Genomic DNA, 20,587 nt, shown 5'->3' with positions numbered 1-20,587 from the left:
TCTGGGGTTGTGTCTGAGGGTTAAACAGAGCTTTACAGAGATAGCAAGTGTGATTTCTGGGACCATGGCAGAATTCTGCAGTGCCTGAAGTACATGGGTGAAATCTCATGCCACCATCTTTCGGCACTGCCTTGGCTGGATCAGGTTTTCTTCCCAGGAAAGAGCTGGGCAGAATGGTGACCCCAGTAGCTGCAGGTGCTGTGTGGGCAGGACTGGCACAGCAGGGTCACTGTCACTCCTGCTGTACCAGGAGGGTGTCCCAGACAATGACTGTACTGCCACCCAAGCTGCCAGCGCTCAAGAACTCCTATTCACTGTGCCTGAACTAAAATTCACCCTGGGTTTGGTCTCCACAACCAAAGGCACATGGCCTTGATCCATGGGAGAGTCTCCTTTTTCTTCTACAAATGAGTCTGGAAAAGCAGAAGGTTCTCCTGGAACTGCTGCTTCAATTGACAGCCATCCCTGATGTGGTGGTGCCCTGGTGAGGGACCTCAGGGCTGCACAGGGACACAGGGTGCAGAACAAGGGACTCTGGAAACTGAGCAAGCAGGAGAAAGGGGGGAGACAAAGTCACTTACAAGCAGTGAATCACAATCTCCTGTTTGATATTGTGTGTCTCTTTGTGAGGTACTGTTCAATTCTCAGAGCTGAACAAGAGCAAAGGAGATGGAAACGGCACCAAAGGGGAACACATTGTCACGGTCTAAGCTGATTAAGGCTGAATGACTTGGAATACACAATACAAATAACTGCAAAATCCTAGAATGTTGCTCTCCCAGAAGCCCTAAACTCCTGTGTCTTGCTTTTGCAGTCTCCAGGGAAGAGTTTAACAAGTGCTGCTGAGGCAGCCCAGCCCAGCAGGGCTGGAGAAGCTGCGAGCAGCTCCAGGGCTCAGCAGTGCCGACCACAGCCTTGTGCTGAGCTCTCAAACCCTGGGCCATGAAAATAGCTTGGCACAAAGAATACAGAAACCTCTAACAGGTTTACAGGCATTTTTCCAGCTTTGGCATCTATCTCCACTTTAAGTTTGTAGGCACAAGTCTGCTTTGTGTGTGTTCCTACCCCCCTGCAAATTGTGCTGCCAGAGCTGTCTGTGCTGCAGCCGGACCGATTGGCAGCTTTGCCTCCAGCCAGAATTCTGATTCAAAGGAATATCCAATTCTGTGTAATAAAGTTTGCATGAAATTTTTACCTGCAATAATTCCCCAATGTGCTGAACTGCATGATACTGACTTATACAATACATCATTTTAGCAGCAGAGTTAAACAAAATGCAAAGCCAGACTCAGTTGGATTTTTCTCTTGTGATCACAGGTATTATACCACATGTGAGAGCTGTAAGCCATTACTTCCATTATTTTGTAGTATGTAAACATCAAATACAACAAGTGTTTCAATCAAATCAAATGTTTAAATGTAGATTTTTTAAAAGGTTTCACCTAAAATGTTTTCAGATAAAAGATTTAAAGTATGTGAAATATTGAAAATGACTGCTTCAGTATTATTGAAATACTTTACATTTTTTAAAAATGAAATGTTAGAATGAAAGAATTTCCATAGGCATTTGATTTAGATGAAAACATATTTTCTAACAGAACAATATTCCATTGAAAAAATTTCCAATTGCATTTTCTAGTGGGCAATTTTTCAATGACATTTTCAGAAGAACAATTTGCATTTGAAAAATTTTCCAACAAGCTCTTGTGAGCTCTTAAAGGCAAGAAGTAGTTTTCAAATAATCCATTTTGAAAGGCAGTTATTATTCTATGTTTTCTGCCTCTTACAGTAAAAGCAGCAGACCAAACATAGGGCAATTTCCAGGCTTTCTGTTACCTCCTTTCTAACTTAAAATACAGACTGCTGAGAAATGTTCCCAGACTTCAATTAAAACCCATGAGTGATTTTAAAATGTGTTGTGCTGTGAATGTTGCTTACCTTAGGTAGGGGTCCTTACCTGGGATTCACACATGATGGCTGGGCCTGAGCTCTGGTGTCCAAGCACAGCCTCCAGCTCCAAATCAGGTCTGCAGCTTGAATTTCACTCTTTAGACTGATTTAGAGAAAGTATCTGAATTTTGGTGGTACCTGCAAGTCCAGTTATTGACCCCAAATATCAAGTGCTGTCTAAAATACAGAAACAACCAGAGAATAACTCAACATTAAACTTGTCCCATTCTAACCATTGGATGAGATCAGGTGGAGAATCTGCTTGAGATCCCCTTGTGACACTGTTTACAGGGAACATTTACAACATTTCCAATTCCCATTTTGTTTTCTTAATGGTTGTTCCCAGTTTTTCAACCACACAACCCCTCCTGAAGATGGTTGTGCCTGCTGGGCTTTTGTGCATGTGCTGAGCCCAGGTTTGTGTAACTGGGATGTGCATGTGAGGAGGGATGTGGCCTAAGGTGATACCTCACCAGAGAGATTTAGCAGAATGGAAAATTCCACAATGATCTACAGCCCAAATTCCAAGTCTGCACTTCAAATCTGCTGGTTCAGAGCTTGGAATCCACACTGATTCAAGCACTCTTGACATTCAGGAAAAATCATGGCCTCTTTTCAATATCTGAATGTGTTTCAAAAGGTGCAGGGGTTAATTTCCTTCAGTTGAGAGGGACAGCTCTTGGCTCCAGAGCAGAGGCACCTCCCAGCCAGTGTAAATGACTGTGGCCCCTTTTGCTCCCTGGCTGCTTTGCAGCTCCACTCCAGCTCCAGATCTGCTCTTGGAGTTCACACCCAGAAGTCAAAAGGGAACAGAGTTTTCAGTCCTCCTCCACCAAGTCACAGAGAGATGAGGTTTGTGCAGGGTACAGCACTCAGCTGTGCCATGAACTGCACTGGACAGGCTCTGGTTGTTTTGCATCCCATGAGCAGACAACCACAATGGGTCTGCAGAGCTGGGAATTTACAGATGCACTTGGATTTGAGAAGAAAGATTTGCTCCATGTATCCAACTCTCTCTTGTTTCACAGAAATAATCAGATCTCCTGTTCTTTGTCTCAATCTCTACCTCCACTTTTCCCACAAGGTGGTTTAGCTGCCCAAAATTACAGATCAAAGAGCTAAATGCTAAAGGCCAGGCTAATTCTCTCATTTCTTGCTGTAGTCTATGAAAACTCCAGACAGTTCAGAGGGCAATTCATCTCACCCTTAGATAGCCATCTCCAGTAAGTCAGAGAAACAGCTCTTTGGAGGTGAATCTCTGCCCACTGCAAAGGAACCTCCTCCAGAGTTTGGCATATGCCTTTGCTGTGCCGAAAGTGGAGTGGGACAAATCACATCTGCAGCTTTGTCCATGCAAAGAGACATAAAGCTGTGGGGAGAGGAGATCACTGCAGAAACAACCACGGCATTCTGAGACAGTCCATCCCCTCTGCCCCACCTGCCATCTGCTGCAGCCATTCCAGCAGATGGCAGCGGTCCCCGTGGCACAGCCGGTGGCACACGGACATCCTCCATGTGCTGGCCACGGAGCAGTCAGAGCAGTCAGCTGCTGGCTCCTGGAGGCATCTGACGCTGACCTGGCTGAACTTTTTGCTGAAGCAGCTGAGAAATGTTCCTGCAGTCCCTCCCATTGCTCAGCTGCGGACTCAAAAGCTTTCACAAGAGGGGCAGGAACAAACCACAGGCAGCTGTTACACGAGGCTGCATTACCAGGACATTAGGAATGAATGCAAAATGCTCCTGGAAGGCTTAGTTCTTCCAACTGATGCTTTCTTATTTCTGCTTGAGCTACAGAGGATCTCTGAAGAATCATCCAATTTGTTCTATATATACCCCAACTGGTTGTTGTTCTTTGCCCTGGAGGGAGTTGCAAATTGTGTGTGCAGCCTGTCCTTTTTGTAAAGAGATGGCACTTGGAAGTATCCCCCTGCTTGCACAGTCCAAGCAGATGGCACTGGGCAGGTAAAAAGCTATTCTCTGAGAAGTGCTAGCTATGAACATTCTTTCAAACATTAATAACTTGAGAAACACAGCAGCAGCAATTAGATGTAAAGTGACATAAATTACTTCTCGAAGAGTCCATTAGTTAAAAAATGATGTGCATAAAAGAGAAGAACATAAAAGAAAAGCACAATCCCAAAAGCCAACATGAGCTGACCCAGTCTACCTGAGAGACACCCACAGCAGAAGTTTGTTGCAAAGACAAGGGAGCAGCTAATCTAGTGAAGGCAACCAGGCCAGATGTTCTGTTTAGATTCCGATTGTTTTTTTATTGCCTGCTACTGCACATCAGCCCACAGCACCAAGACGGGGGACTGAGGATGAATGAAGAAGGAAAGGAAATTTGTTATTAAATGCATCTTAAAAGGGAGTGATATGGCAAGGAAAAAAGGATCTAAGGACAATGGGATGGACCACTCTTCATCTGTAGGTCAATTTTTATTGCATTTCAGATCAGCAATTGCGCGAGTCATTATTATCGGGTCAGTTTTATTGGATCAATTTGGCAATCTCAGTACAGCGTCTAATGCCGAGAGGAAAGATTTCAAAGACTGAAAAGATTTAGGAGTATAAGTCACACTCATGAGCAGTGGAACTTAAACTCTTTGAGGACTTAAGTGCTTTTGAAAACGGGACATGGTCTGCTCAGCCCTACACACACTTGTGGAAGCATTATCCCACTTGGCCACAGCTCAGCGCGGTGCCCGCCGGGCTCCTCGCTGCTGCTCATGGCACACAGGTCAAGGACTGAGTGGTTCACAGCAATTACTGGCTTATGATATCCTCCTTTTCTTCTTCTAAGAATAGTCCCTCCTGTTGAGAGTGGGCATATTGGCAGGCAATGATGTTGTAGAGAAATATTTCAGTGAAGAAATACAGAAACCTGTTGTCTGAAGAAAGCACCATGGTATTTTCCGTGAGTAAAAAAATGTTAAAAACTGAGGGATGTACAAATGAATACAATGCAGAGGCAGGGATAAACTAAATGAAATGTTGGCAGATGTGGAAAGATCTGATGTGCCACTGGGACAGTGAAGCCTGTTTTCCTGTAAGCGCAGGACTACAAAGGAAACCTGCAAAACTGTTAAATAAAACTGGGGTTTCAAACAAAAGAGAAAATTTTCATTTTAGTTAATGCCAGGAGGAATAGTTATTTTCTTCTTTTTTGATTAAAAAGGCTGAAAATGGCTGTGGAGAACCAGGGCTACAGAGCTGCTCTGGTCATCAGCAGTTGTGTTGCTGCTGGTCCCAACCAGCCTTCAGCTTCCTCAGCTGGGTGTGTTCAGAATCTCATCTCAGGGAGATGTGGGGCACATCTCAGTTCCACATCCTGCTCCCCAATCCCCATGCCTTATCCCTTTCAGATTCCACTTATTTGTTCTCATCAGAAATTTTGAATGAGACCAAAGAGATCCATATGTTGAACATAATAAATTACCCCAAGCTCCTGCTCAAGATCTTTGTCCTCGTGTGTTAAACAGGTGCTGTCCCTTAAGAAATGGCAGTGGATCAGAAATTGTGGTGGTGGCCCCACAGCCTGGATCCCAGCATCTGAGACTTTGGCTCTTCAACACAGCTCCAGTCCCGTTCCAGACATGCATCCTGCCAGCAGGGAGTGCCCCAGCAGCAAGGGTGAAACAGGAGTGAGCTCTGGGCACCCAACCAGAGGATTGTGAGGAGCCCTGCTCCACCTGGATGTGTCCTTTCCTCACCAAAGAGCTCCGTGCTCCTGAGGGCTTTCATAGCTGATCCTCATCCACCCAGATGGTTTTCCGCTGCTCCTCCCCGATCCTGTCCTTTATTGTCCGGATGAGATCCTCAATGCTGCTCCAAGCCTCTGCCTCCACAGAGGCATAAAGGCAGGGCAGTGCCTCCAGTTCCTTCTCCTTCAGGCGGCACATCCGTAAAAACTCATCCTCAGTCTCTGGCTTTGGCAGCAGTTTCCTGTATCAAATGAGCAGACCAGAAATAAATGTCTTGGATTTTAAGTTAATCCTGTAGTCCTAGCTGTACCATCAAGAATTTATTTTCTCCTAACTACTTACAAGCAATAAAAGCAGTGAAGAATGCAGCTACTGCAGATCTACCATCCCTTTACCTCCATGCTGCCCCCAAGGAGAAATATTTGCTATGGGGAAACAATTTCAGAGGATTGAATGGAGGGAGAGTGCGAGTGTTTACGAGCTTTCCTCTTCCAGCTTGCATTACCTTAAGAAATGCTGTGGGAGTGCTGAGCATGGAGAAAACCACATTTTCTTTGGTCTCATCCTCCCACAATGCTCATTGCCACCAGTGACAGTGAAAGAGTGCCAGATTTGGGGAATTCCTGCTTTCTCCAGTTGTAAGATTTCAGGGAGGAGTCATGGGAGGAAATAGTGCACATAGAAGTACCAGATGGAGAGGATGAGGGTCTTTATTTCTCTCAGTGAGAACGTTATTGGACTCAAGAATTATTCACTGAATAAGATGGAACATCAAATATGCAAAAGGTCTGACATGTTACCTGAACCTCTTGATGTTTTTCTCTGAGACTCTTATAAAGAGAACAATAGGATATATCTTGGCTTTGATTAAATCCTTCGTGCAGCTTATTCCAGCTTCCAGGAGACAATGCTTGTTCTAAAAACAAAGTCATAACAGTGTCACAAAGGAAAATTCACTGCTGTGGAATCTCAAGATAATGATATCTATCCCTTATGGGGTGATTTGGAAGGCTCTCTATTTACCATTGTACTGATTTAAAACCTTTTAATCAAATATACATTTTAAGTCCAGCTCCTCCTACTGGCTTAAAACTGGTCAGTCAAATAACAGGTGGGCTTAACAGCTTTCTAAAAAGGTTTAAAATGGAAATGGAATGCTCTAAAGATGAAAAGTATGATAAAACACCAGTTTTACATATAGACCCAAACACACAGACTTGCTTTTTGTTCAAAAAGAACATCTACTGCAACTACTTGTGAGACAAAAAACCATCACTTTAATTCTCCTTTATTTTCCATGCTGTGCATCAAATCTACTCTACTTGACATCAGATCTCTGTCTTGGGCATTGTTATCTTTGTTCTGTACACCCTTGTGTCTGGGTTTCAGGCTTCTCTTTCCTTTGTCTAGGTCCTTGTATCTCTTACTCTCTCGTGTATTCATATATACTTATGATATGAAAAGGAAATGAATAAAGGATGGAGCACAGAAAATGAAAGGATATTTAGCTGCATCTATGTGGGTCATCACAGGGAATGAGGGAGAACATAAAAGGATATGGCTGAGGATGGGAAAGAAAAGGAAAAGTAAGAGCACAAATAAAAGCCATTTGGGGGAATAAATAAAAATCTGAGACTGAAAGAGGGCAGGAGAGAGAATGTGCAACTGTAAATTGGTCAGTTTGATATGCAGGACATTGCAGAGGGGTTCCCAGAGAGCCCAGAGAAGGGACAGAGCACTGTGAGCACCTTGGCAGCAACAGCCTCGATGTTGGCAGGTACAATACATTCATATGTGTTCAAATTCTTTTCTCTGCTGAAGATGACAGTCTCTGTCCTTTGCTTCCTTGAGAACTCTTCCTTTGTTACAATATCTAGGAAGAGATGTGGATGGGGACAGAATCAAATTTACAGCAGCAGAACACGTAGAAAAGTATCCAGTAGTACTTCACATGGGATGTAAGGACGTTCAGGGAAGGAGGATGAGCAATGAATTGTCTTAACAGCTGCCTCATTTCTTCCATTGAATTCAATTAAAGCCTAATCTGATCACAGCTGAGCATCTCAGCTATATCCTGCACCAATGACTCCTTGGGCAATTACTACAACACTATGAAGGCATTAAATTAAAACAGTAAATACAATTCCAGCACCTAATGTTATATAGTAGCAGTTCAGGGATGGAGGATGCTGAGAAGTGCTAAAAAAAGGTGGTCTCTTCAGCACAGGATCCTAAAACAAGGATTTAGTGTTCCAACATTTGTGTTTAAAGTTTCCAAAAAATTTGGCTTAGGTTGCAATGTGTGATACTGGCCCCCTTGTGAATTGCAGCTCTACATCAAAGCTTTTGTTTTATGTTGCAAGACAGGGGATATTTATTATAATACTTAACTTCTCAGTTTCTCTGTCTGGATGACTGTAAGGCTGCATACTATGCTGTGAGTATTCAATATTAGTGTAAAAATGAAACGTCAGCTCTGTTTAATGCTGGGTTGTATACAATCCTGCCCTGCAGCCATCACGGCACTGCGTACTGCTTTAATAGTAAATACTTAGCATGGAAGAAAATCAGTCTTTCCAGTAGATCAAATGCACAATCTTCACAGCTTGGATGAGACAGAAACCTAAAGTTGCTCTAGGGAAGATATTCCTCATAATAGCAAATACTAGAAACAAATTAATCAAAATTTCACATTGCCTAGATATGCAGTATGCAAACAGTATGCAAACAGAAAGAGCACTCACAGCATTTCAGTCTCTGAGGGGCAGCCTAGCAACCACACAGCATACACATGGATAATATTTATAGACACAGAATCTCATAACCATGTGTACTGGCTGTCTCAAAAACATTCAAATATCCCAGATAGTCTCAAAAAGCAGGATTTACAGCTACACATCACTCTGATGTGACTCAAAGTACCTCAAGCAACTCTCACATGTGCATTCCCCTACGTGTGCACGCATTTATATGTCCATATTTCGAACACTGAGAGCTGACAGTCATGGCCCTCTCTTATCCCATTACCTGGCTTGCATATGTTGAATTCCAGGGCACCTCCAGAGTTGAGAAGCTTCTGTACCAAGGGCTTGGCCAGCATGGTGGGGGTGAAGAGCACGGGGCGCCTGCGCTCGCAGTGGATGGGTCTCACCAAGCTGTAAGGGATCAGACTGAGCTTCTTGTCCAGTTCACTCTCTGAATCCAAATCTGAGCAAAGAACAAGACATTTATCCTCTGGGTTCCTCTCCATCAATATTTGGAGGAAAAAAAAGGAGACACATATGAACTAGAGTTGACATGGTTAGTCATACTGGTCCTCCTTCCCTTTTACTGGAGTTATCTTTACTGTACTCACAGCACTATGATGTCCAATCTAATACTAAATAATTCAACTGCCTTTTGCTTTCAAGAGATTATTTCTTAACCTGTTCCACACAACATCTGCTTGGAGACTCTCTGCTTGTTAGCTTGACTTACTCCAAGTTAAATGCTTTGGAGCAAAAGGCAAGAAAGCACCTAGGAAGAAGTGCCAGCCAACCAAGACATTTTAGTGTCCCAAAGCTGCCCCAAGCTCTTTTAGCAGAATCAGTTTTGGTCACAGTTGCTGTTGAACTTTTGCAGAGGGACCACAAATGCAAGACCTGTGATTCATTTCACAGCCATGCTGTTCTGTAGATGTATATGTAGGCCTTTGTGTCAGTGCTACGTGTGTAAAGGCTATTTTAGATTTTTACCTTCCAGTTTATCAGGCAGCTGCTTCTTCCCTTCGGATGAGCTCAGTGACAGGCCTGAGGGCCAGCCTGTGACGATGCGGACCCGCTCGTTGCTGTTCATTCGTTTGTATTTGTTCTCAGACCTACTGACAAACTAAAAAGGTGAACAAAAAAAAGAGAGATTTGAACCTCATTTTTTGCATTATTTACCCTCCCATGTATTCATCAGCCAACGCTCATTACCTACAAGATCTGAATCACTTGTGTCTGTCAAAGACAGGACTCCATGGATCTGTGGACTGAATTCTAAGACTCTTTAAATATCATAGATCTGTTTCAGAGCCTGTGTTAATCCCCTCTGGGATTTGTTGTTTTGTTCTCTGCTCTTAAGAGGCATGTTTTCCCTTCACAGAGCTCCCTGCTATCATCAGTACAAGCACTGATGTGTACATCATACCCAGAGTATATGCACAAATGTATCACAGGCTATACCCAAACTGCCTCTTCTTTGCTCTACCAGAGAGACTTAAAAACTCCCAAATGGCATCTTTTTACAGTCATTTTACATGAGAAATAGGCTTCATGCTTTCCCTCCTCATCCACCCACCTATTCCTCTATCCAAACATTAACTCCTCCTCCTGTGTATTTGCTAACCTTTCCCTATCACCTTCCTTCTCAAAGCTTTATCTTTCACCCACACAGTCTCTGTCATGCTCAGAGTTACTGGCCCACAATTAAAGGACTATTTTCTGATGGAGTCCTATCCCAGACACTTGGAGATTTGATCTAGCCCATTGGATTTGTCCTTATGGTACAAACAAAGCACATTTCAGCCTCTGATGGCAGATGTGTGGGATTCCTTAAGGAATCTGTACATCTGTAATGGAAGCCATGCTCTTGAAAACAAACACCCCACATCACAACAGAAAACACAACCCATCCTTCTCCTTCATGCATTAAATCTCTTTTTGATAGGAATAAATTCCAATACAACCTCTAGACCTGAGCTGGGATTTCTGGGTGAATTAGGATAGCCTGAGAATATCTACTGTTCAGATCCACTATTTCAGAGATTGCACTGAGGATTTGAACTTTATTACCTGTAAAATCTGGCCCAAAAGAAAGCTTGCTCTGGATAGGCGAGGGCTGGTTTTGGGGTCGCTCTGCAGGGCAGGCTCCTCTGGCTGCAATGTATTCTGGTAAAAAATAATACAGGAGATCTTCTCACCGCTGCTCTTTTTTGTATTTTTTAATCATAACATTTGAGAAAGAAAAGAAGCCAAACCAGATATTTTCTATTTCCAATAAAAGGGATAGTGATTTATACCTATCCCAAATACAATGCTCTAAACAAACAGTGGGCATAGCAAAGCCTGTGCTGACAAACATTGCTTTTTCACTGCTCTTCACATTCCTTTGTTCACAGACTGCTCTCCACACCTAAGAAAGAGATAATTTCTGCACCAAAAAAGAGCATGCACAGCTTTTGCTTTCACAAGCACCTCTGCCAGTGATCTCTGTCCCTTTGATCAGTGGGGCTGTGAGCACAGAAGGAATGTGTGCCACTCAACCTTGACTGAAATCAAGCACAAGCACTGTCTACCTGTGTCTGTAAAACTTAGAAGCATGAATGTCTCCCAGACTCTAAAAATAACTTATGGTAACTAACACACCAGTTTTAATTATGTAAAAATGGAATTTTGGGGTCTAAAAATGCTTTTAGTGATGGAAAATGGAAAGTTTGAAGGGCTGCTGTGTGTGAAGGCCTGATAATCCCAATTCTCTCCACAGCATTACAGGCTGGAAGAGACAGGTCTTTCTAAAGTGGGACAACAGACTCTATAGTTTAGAGGTTTATTCACAATAGGAGAGAAATAATTCTGTTTATTAACTGCAAGGACACAGCTTCTTCCTCATGTGTACATGCAGATGCATTCAATGTTTACAGGTAGTGAAGCATGAGAAGGGTGACTAACACACAGAACAGAGTTTGGACTTTTTAAGTGTAGTCCCTCCTAGCTGAAGGGTGAATAGTGAGCCAGAGCTGGGTTCAGTCCCAGGGACAATATTATTTAAAGCAAACAGAAGGTGCCCATTGCCTGACACAATCAAAACCTACAGAGAGTGTAAACAGGATTTTCTGTAAAATGATGATGAAAAATGAAAAATGAAAAACCAATAGCAGGGGAGTATGAGGTGTTAAAAGGACTTTGTTGGCAGACACTTACCCGCAGGGCCCGTAGGGTGTTGTAGGAGTTTTCTGTCTCATCTTTGCTTCCTCTGTGCATCAACCGCTGCAGCTTCACCAAAAGGAGTTGCTGGGCTCTGAAAGAAAGGATGAAATCACACAGATCAAGATATTTTGGAAACCACTCACAAGAAAGCTGGATTGCCTTGGGTTTGTGCCTACAGAAAAGATGAAATAGAAATAGCAGTGAGGACTGACTGAACCATGCAGTAAAGGCAGGAACAAAACAATAGGAAGGACTGCAGTTCAGTTAAGAACTAAAGAATATCCATGGAATATTTGCATATGATACTTTTTGAGGGACTCACTTCATTTTATCAGGTAACATCTGGAATCTCTGTTCTTAAGTTTTAGAGCTCATACTAAAGTTTTACATCAGATTTTATCTCAAAATTTAAGACATAGACACCTCTTTCCTTACAGCAGTAATTAAGTTCCCTGTTTCTAGATCCCTGCTCTCAGTAATGGTCACTCAGTATCACTCTCACCTGCTGTAGCTGGGAATGGTCCCCATCTCCAGGTCCCTGTCAGTGAAGGGATCCACCCTGGCACACAGCCACTCACACCTGCCCTGGTACATGGTGTCCAGAATGTGGACAATCTCATCACATTTCACCGACAGGGAGCAGCAGTCCAGCTGGCTGGAGATGTTCAGGTTGAGGCGGATGTGGAACGAGTCCCCCGAGGTGATGAGCCCCTCCTCCAGCTCCGACAGCAGCTTGCGGTACCCTGCAGCAGGAGGGAAGGGGGTGAGGCAGGAGCTCCCACTGCTGCTGCTTTCCCTCTGGGAGAAGCCACAGCACAAACTCCTGAGGTTCCTCTGAGAGAGGTTTGTACTTCCAGAGTGCTGCTTGCAGGAGTTCCAGCAAGATCATGGGCCTGCACCTCAGAGACACTGAAGGCAGTGGCACAGGGACAGCCCATGCTGCTGCTGTCAGCTCTGTGTGAATATTCTCATTATAATGCCACTTTTAGGTAACTCCATTCTCAGTACTCCCCACATCACCTGTGGAACAAAGAACTTCTCAGCAAAGACGCAGACACAGATATAGCTCTGCCCTCTAAGTACCGTGTGAGTTCTGCCACCAATTTTAATGACAAGCTATTCTCCTTATTATTAGCTCTAATTGGAACTCCCAGAATCTATAACATGCTTTATCTGCAGTTAAGTGATGCTCAAAAAATTGCAATAGTCTTTCCTACAATTGAAAACATCAAAGAAAATCAAAGGCATCACTTCCTGCATGATCTATGCAGCTGAAGCTCTCTAACCAGCACAAAAAAACATGAATGCCCACTTATACACACCAGTAAAGAATGAATTTTGGAATGTAATTTTTGATCCATAACCTGAAATTATCATTATAGAACCTGAACACTAAAATCAAATTCTATTCACCACACATGAACTCCAGCTGTTAAAGATAAGACAAAGCCACAAAGGTAATAAACAGGGCAACTCCATCAGGTAAATGCTAAATCGACCAGCTGGATAAAGATCACTCAGCTCACTGCATCATATTGCAGAAAACTGTACATAAAAATAAGCTCGAGTGTGTTTCATGAGTCATGTTGCTATTGGCCACCATGTAAATTTTTCAGACTCCTGTTGACAAGCACATGTTGTTGTTTTTTCTCAGACAGCAGGCTAAAAGCTGAAGCAGTTCCACAGAGGAGCTGTAATTAACACCAGTGGCATGCTCCAGATTTATCCCAATACAAAGGATATGCTGCTCCTGTCACTCTCTTCCAGACAAGTTGCTATAAAAGCCCTGGAACTACTTGAGATAAGAAATACTTTTGTTCTTACCTTCATGATTTGATTTATACTGGAGTGTTACTGGACCACTGCACCTCTGAATTGTCCAGTGAACTTCTTCCTTTGTGCAAGTATCCAAAGGAACACTTTGATTTTCCCCTTTAATGCAGCCCTCCAACTAGATATGAAAGAAATATTGCTCTTCAGTGCAAGTTCAATCTCTGAGTCAATTAAACCATTTTTTTAAAGTGCCATGATCTTTTTCTTATTAAACAATGCAGACACTTTGTTATCAGAATGCAGATTATGTTCTAATTATATAATTCTTTTTCTCTCAAATAGGGAATGCTAGCAGTCAACAGAGCTGCAGGATTTGCACAATCCCAGGCTTCCCTGGGAGTAAGAAGTGCAGGAATATAAATTGTGGGGGACATTTTTTCTCCCCTTGGAGGCATTTGAACAGGGAAATGGCTTGGGAACATTGGCAGTGGAGGGAAAACTAAGTAAAGAGAAACTTGGCAGAAGCATTGTTGAACTTGTGCTCATGGGATGCCAGGGACAGCATAGGTGGGTGAGCAGACACCCAGGGGTTTGGTGACAATGCCATGCTCACCAGGAGGATCTGGTGTCCCTCCCGAAGGCCAGCTTTCTCTGCCAGGGAGCCTGTCTTGACAGAGCTGACGAAGCTGCCTTTGTCATTGCCCCCCAGCAGGGTGATCTCTGAGTTGAGGCTGTCCCCGTTGAGCGTCACGCGCTGCACCGTGTGACACGAGCTCCTGATGCGGCCCACGGACGTGACAGAGGGACGGAAGGGTCTGTGTCCAGGAGAGGAAGGGACAACTGGTTATCTCACTCTGAGTTAAATGAATGCATGAGAAATGAGAGATACACGAATAAACTTCTAGCATTATCAATCACTAGGATCTAAAGACTCTAAAAGAAAACCTCCTTGTTACTACAAAAGTTTGGGAGAAAAGCATCTCTGAAAACTCAGAGTATAACAGTTCTCCACTCAGCAAGCTTTGCAGCAAGATAGCAAGATCACAAGGAGAAATGGAAGCCTTTAGAACATTTTGTCTGCCTTGAAGTTTTTGAATTTTCAGGCTGACCTTCATGGGTTTACAGAACATGAAAGGGCTCCAAGATAGCGTTATACTGCTGCCACCATAATCACTCCTGCTGTTATAACTTCAGCAACTAATAAATAAATAGGGAGTTTCTACCACAGCACCCTTTCCTCTCAGTCTCTAAGGTAAGTAAAATGGCATCTCAAATACCTTTCCAGAGAGAACTTCCTAAATATGGAGTTGACATGCTCGAGCTCATAGGCATCCAGGCCTTCTGACTGATGAGAAGAAGAGGAAGAGTGCACTGAAGGAGCTCCATGTGAATGCCTGTCATGACTGTCATCTGGAAAGAGTAACAAGAATGATGATGAGTCCTACATAAAGTGACAAAGATGGAAAAGGGGAAAATTAATTTTAATTGATCCCAGCCAAAGCTGAAGTAGGAAATTCTTCACACAGAGATGTGATTCATATCCACAGGACATGGCACAAGGAATGGCACTCTCACAGAACAGAAAATGGGAAGGGACCTCTGGAGGCTTCTAGTCAAAGGTCAATGCAGGGTCAGCTCAAGAAGATTGCTCAGGACTTTGTCCAGCTGGGTTCTGATATCTCCAAGGATGATGAGTTTGACTAAAACTCTCTGGACAACCCTGTTCCAGTGTTTGACCACCCTTGTGGCAACAAAACTAAGGCTTTTCCCTCTTAGATCTTCAGGAATGACTGTTTTCCCCTTCTCACCACTGGCTGACCTTTTGTTTCCTTGAATTACTCACTGGCTGTGTGTCCCATTACTTAGAGCAGGGCTGGTTATCTGACAATCTCTCTAGCTGGGGAGCTGATCACATATTAGCTCATATTTCAATTACACATGATATCCTCTTGCTTACCATCCATCTCCAAAGCATCACATCCAAAGCTGTCATTGTCCTCTTCAACCAGGCTGGAATTAAAAACAAAGCATGAGATAATGGAAGACAGAGAAAGCTGAACACTTTCAAGCTTTCAGCAGATTTCCACCTTCAGTACATTTCATTAAGTTCTGAAGGAGGAACTTTTGTGAAAAGGGAAGATGTTGGAGATATTGCACCAGGCAATGGTGCAGCTGCAAAAAAATAAGCAAATAACATCCTTGAGGGTCCAGGGAAGATACAGAAAAGGGCAGGAGACAACATGTGTCAGCCAGCATGGGAAACATGTGAAACAGCAAGAAAGTTCAGAAGGAAGAACTGCCAACAGCAGTGAGGAAATGAAGATTTTGCTGGGGACAACAGGAAGCTGCTGGCTGGTCTGGTGTGTGACTCACACCACACTTGGTTCAGCACAGAGATAAAGGGCTGCACCATGCCTGCTGTGCATGCACTGCACCATGGGGATTTTCCACAACTGAGCAAAAAGCCAGAAGTTCACTGATGGACACAGTGAATGCAAGGGAAGTTACTGAGGTGCAGCAGAAGAGGAATAATTTATCTGCTTGATTTAAAGTGCTTGAAGCATTTTATAGCAGTTTCAGGGTAGCTCTCATAGCTACTCAGGTACCTGCAGTACAGAATGGCAAAGTGCTCCAGGCTCCTGCACAGGAGCTGCCACAGCTCTGGTCCCAGCCCAGCTCCCAGGCAATGACACTGCCTTTCCTGCAGAGGTGACTGGGTTGGCTGGCCTTAAAGCCACTCCAAGGTCACTAAAATTTTGCTCTTACAGGGGTATTGGGGCTGTCCAGCCAAGTGAGTGATCTGTCAGCTTCACGGGAAGGACTTCATTAAAGCATGTCCTTTGGTTGCAAAGCTGTTTAAATAACAGCTTGTTGTTTTTCCCATTGAAAATGATTTGTAGGTCTCCTGTGAAGCTGATATTTCTCATATTTGGCTTCAGCTGAAGGGTGAATTTTTGCAGCCAGGCTGCAGAGGATCAGCTATTTTTACTCCATGCATAAGCAGGGAAATAATGTACCTTTTCGTACATTAAATGATGATCTCACCTTTTTTTTCCACACAAATTAAGAAGAGATGAACTGTGAAACCTGCAACTTGGCTTGCAAACAGCAATTATTCTGGATTATGTTCACAAATAAGTTCCAAAAATTTATCATGCTAATTATAAAGTTATAAACTACACTGAACTTTTGGGCAGGCTCTTGAGGTACTTGACTTTAGTGATTACCAGCTCAACAAAGCAAGTCCCCATTCAGACCTTGTTCCAGGGTACCTGTTCTTTCCACATGAAGAATATCTAATATGAGGGAAAAATTCACATTTCAGTACCACTCAGTCTTCCAATGCCTTAACACACAGAACAGAATACAGTCAGAGTTACAGTGAAATAAGTCCACAAGCTGAATAATCTCCATGTAATCTCCACTGTGTTCTGTAATACACTGCAAATATTGAAAAATTCAGGCATGCCAAAGGCTTCTCAAGCACCTGAAGCACAAAACATTCAAATCATTAATAAAAATCCCCTTTTCTCTATCTTGAATTGTTACAACACACTTTAAAAAGGGACTTGAAGGACATTGAAGGAGAAGCTAAGGGAAACTAAAATAAACACTGCTTAAATCCTCAGCAGCCTAGAAAATTATGTGGGAGAACCAGCTGAGGATGCCCTCGGTGGAAAGCTGTCTTACAAAGCTGTCCAGAGAGAGAGGCAGAAGTGGCAGCCTGCCCAAGATCAGATTGTTTTGAGAAACATAAAAATCTGAATAAAGTTTTAATAAAGATTAGATATTAAAACCAGATCTAATAAAGATTTTAACCCTCCACATATATTGCTTTCTTCTAAACTGGTCTGGTCTGTTCTTTTCTCCTTTTGCTCGCTACCTTTAGGGAATGTATTTGTGTCTCCTGGTATTTCTGATGCAGACACTGATGCTATTAACACCACACCAGCACAGCATGTCTGAGTATCACATTGCAAAAACCCTTTTAGAAGAGGGGTCAGTGCCCTTTAGGGAACTGTGAGGCTGGAGAGGTCTCTTTCCTTCCTGCCACCAACTTCCCACTTACCAGCTGATGTGATTTCACTGCCAGGGGAACTCCAGGGGCCCTGACCTGGCAGAAGTGGAAGCTGCAGCAGAAGGTGAAGCCAAGGGCAAAGCCTCTCTTCCCTCCCTTCTCTGCTGAGAAACAAAGCCTGAGACTCACAAAAACCAGCTCCCTCCTCCACTTCTCCCCTCACTCCTCACAGACCTGCAAGCAGCTCTGCTCTACTTCTGCAGCTTCCAGAGAGAAGGAGGGGTTTGATAGAATGGGAAAGAACAGGGACATGAGGGCAGCAGGGAGCTGAGGGGCAAAAACTGAAGCTGGATCAATATGCAAAGGTAGGGAGAGAACTCTCTCCAATAGTGCTGAGGCTTTCTAGTCCTGTTTGTGTTTCTGTCCATTACAGTCAATGCTGCAGTGCTGTCACTGTGTCATTCATCCCAGCTGAACTTCAGACATTCCTGAGTGCTTTGGACAAAGTGTGGGATGAAGGGCTGAGCCTTGAGAAGCTTAGGTTAATCCTATGCCTTAGAGACAGAACCAGAGGACAAGCTGTGCCAAGGGAAATATAGGTTGGATATTGGGAAAAAGTATTTTTACAGACAGGGTGATAAAGTTCTGGAATGACCTACCCAGGGAGGTGGTTTTAAACACATCCCTGGGTGTGTTTAAGAAAAGATTGCATGTGGCACTCAGTGACATGGTTAGGGCATGGGTTGGGTTTGATGATCTTTAAGGTCTCTTCCAACCCAGTGACTCTGTGAATTTTGTGAATTCTGTAGAGGCTCTCCAGCCTCTAGAGGAGCTCTAGAGCCCCTTGTCCCCTGTCCCTGTGGCAGCAAGCTCAGGGCCGGTGTCCCCACCTGCAGTGAGGGGTGTCCTCCTTGCAGCGCCGCACGATGGAGTCGTTGCCGGGCGGCTCGGGGGTGGTGGACATGATGCTGTCGTTGCGGTTCCGCAGGGTTTGCTGCCAATGAGAAACCAAAAGGTGTCAGGAAGGTTATCTGGCTGAAAGGTACTCTCACTTCTGACTCAGCAGCAAGGGTGCTCTGCACTGGCTGTACCCTGCTCTGAGAAGCACACACAGAAAAAGAAGTTGATTCTAGCTGTGAAGAATCCAAGAGCACTCATTTATGCCAGTTTTTAGCACAATGCACAGCTTGTGTGCTGGCACTGCACCTTCTCCTGTGACCACACAACTGCCTGATTTACTGAGCCATTGTAACTTTACTTCTGTGTGTGGCACAGCTGACATAGGAGGAGGGGGATGAAAAGCAGTATGTGTACTTATATAAATATATATGTAGTTGGAATGAGGAAGAAAAATACACATCTCTATATATTAAATAATTAATCTTCCAGTGCACAGGAAACCCTGAATTGCACTAGAGGGAAAAGAGTATAAGTTATCTAAACATCCAACAGATATTCCAAAAAATATTCCTAACCTAGCTAAGCTTATTATGAGTGGCAGCAAGTTCTTTCCTGGCTATTCTTGAGTATAATTTTAATTTCCTGGGGGCAGCATTTTTCACGGTGTTCTAGAAAGATGTTTTGTTCTTTGTTATTAACACTCTGCAAGAGCACTCTCTCTATCTGCCTGTCCTGCTGTGTCAGTGCTCACATAAGTATAATGGAATATCTACCTTGGAAGATTATGGGGATACAGCAAGCAGGGAAGAAATGGTTTGACTATGGTATGCAGAAATTTCCAACTGTGATCTGCACCCCTTTCCTCACTCGCTGTTACTTATAGACAGGAAAAGTATTATAGAACTCAAAAACCCTCAAAATTTTCTCAGATAAGTTACAAAGCAGCTTTTAAAGCAAATCTCTTTCTTCTAACAGTAAATGTTAAATGGCATAAGGAGACAGCAAGAGGTCATAAATACCTCTGAAATATCTTTAAATAAACATAAACCAATTCTGTGATTTTGGGAAAGGCTAATAACATAGTTCTAACAAAATGCTGGTAACAGGATTAAGGGAGCTTCTGACAAGGGCCTTGAATGGGATCACAGCTGGGATGCTGGGGAAGGGCTAATACTGAGTTGTGCAAGCTCTGAACCACATTAGGAGAGATGGCTGTAGTGAGGCAAGGGGCATCCTTACAATCTTGGTGACTTCACAGCTGCTGATGGAGTTGCTGATGGACACAGAGGAGCTCGTGTCCGTGCGGCCGGTGCTGCCCTCGGCCCCATCCTCATCCTGTGCTCTGGCTGCTGCACTCAGGGGGACAAGGGAAGCACACAGAGAAAACACACAGAGAGAAGCATGTCAGAGCACTTCCAATGCAGAGCCTTTCACAGATGTGCCACTGCACTTATGTTCCTTTCCATTTCAGCTGGTCTTGTACTGGACAGGTGCCCTGGACACACCCCTGCCCTGCAGCTCTGGCTCCCATTGCCCAACAGTTCCCACCAAAGCACAGAAATTCCCACCCTCTGCACACACTCCTGCCCACTTTTTCTCTCAGCTCTGTCCTGGGTGTTTTTAATAGATCTGTGAATGCTATTTGACAAATTAAAGAATGATTGTTTCATGAATTTATGTTTTAATTACACCACCTGAATCTGGCCATTTGCAAGGCTGGCTTATCGAATTACACTTTGTTACAACAAAGAATCTACAACAAGGACCAAGAAGCCTGAGATGCCTCAGCAGTCCCAGGTAACACAAAGTGAATGTGGGCTGCTTCCCTTCCTCAGCAGTCTGATGCTGCACACTGCCTGACAGCAAAGCTGCTGTTTGACATGGAATTCCTTGGAGCAGGAGCTGTGTTCCCCAGGATATTTTATCCAACAGGGCCTCACACAATTACTGAAGGAATTGCTGCCTCTGATGGGGTTTGCTGTTTCAGGAATAGTGTTACACAAACAAGAGGAATTAGGAGTAGCTCAAACATGAGTGTACGGCAACAAATTTGGTAACTTGGCAGCTGGCTGGGGCATGGGTCAATCCCTCTCTCCCAGCCTTTGCAATGCTCTAGAAGTAAAATTAATTCCTTTTTGCTGAAGGACAAAAGAACTCATTAGACAATCACTAGATTAGGGCCTTTTCAGCTTGAATGATTTTTCCAACAGCAAAAGGAGAATGGTATAATGATTTTTAGTACAGATGTTTCACAAATGCTTTACAACTTTTGTAAACTAAACAGAAAACTGAGT

At 43.6% G+C, this 20,587-nt stretch overlaps 1 protein-coding gene across 1 annotated transcript in view; it reads right to left on the bottom strand.

The window, feature by feature from the left end:
* Positions 1 to 4,177: 4,177 nt before the first annotated feature.
* The window catches only part of CARD11 (caspase recruitment domain family member 11), a 44,659-nt gene continuing 28,249 nt past the window's right edge, over positions 4,178 to 20,587 (bottom strand). The window contains exons 11-24 of the mRNA XM_058035557.1: positions 19,533 to 19,642; positions 18,284 to 18,387; positions 15,333 to 15,385; positions 14,653 to 14,785; positions 13,989 to 14,190; positions 13,427 to 13,553; positions 12,105 to 12,345; positions 11,597 to 11,693; positions 10,469 to 10,564; positions 9,389 to 9,521; positions 8,682 to 8,861; positions 7,403 to 7,527; positions 6,455 to 6,570; positions 4,178 to 5,895 (exon numbers count right to left, since the gene is read on the bottom strand). Coding sequence (XP_057891540.1) covers positions 5,691 to 5,895; positions 6,455 to 6,570; positions 7,403 to 7,527; positions 8,682 to 8,861; positions 9,389 to 9,521; positions 10,469 to 10,564; positions 11,597 to 11,693; positions 12,105 to 12,345; positions 13,427 to 13,553; positions 13,989 to 14,190; positions 14,653 to 14,785; positions 15,333 to 15,385; positions 18,284 to 18,387; positions 19,533 to 19,642 — 1,922 coding nt within the window. The 3' untranslated portion in view covers positions 4,178 to 5,690. The remainder of the gene's footprint in view (positions 5,896 to 6,454; positions 6,571 to 7,402; positions 7,528 to 8,681; positions 8,862 to 9,388; positions 9,522 to 10,468; positions 10,565 to 11,596; positions 11,694 to 12,104; positions 12,346 to 13,426; positions 13,554 to 13,988; positions 14,191 to 14,652; positions 14,786 to 15,332; positions 15,386 to 18,283; positions 18,388 to 19,532; positions 19,643 to 20,587) is intronic.

Source organism: Melospiza georgiana, chromosome 16 (assembly GCF_028018845.1).
Source record: "Melospiza georgiana isolate bMelGeo1 chromosome 16, bMelGeo1.pri, whole genome shotgun sequence".
NCBI classification, from domain to species: Eukaryota; Metazoa; Chordata; class Aves; order Passeriformes; family Passerellidae; genus Melospiza; species Melospiza georgiana.
The sequence above is the reverse complement of the archived record's forward strand: the minus strand, read 5'-3'. Positions and strand labels throughout refer to the sequence as shown.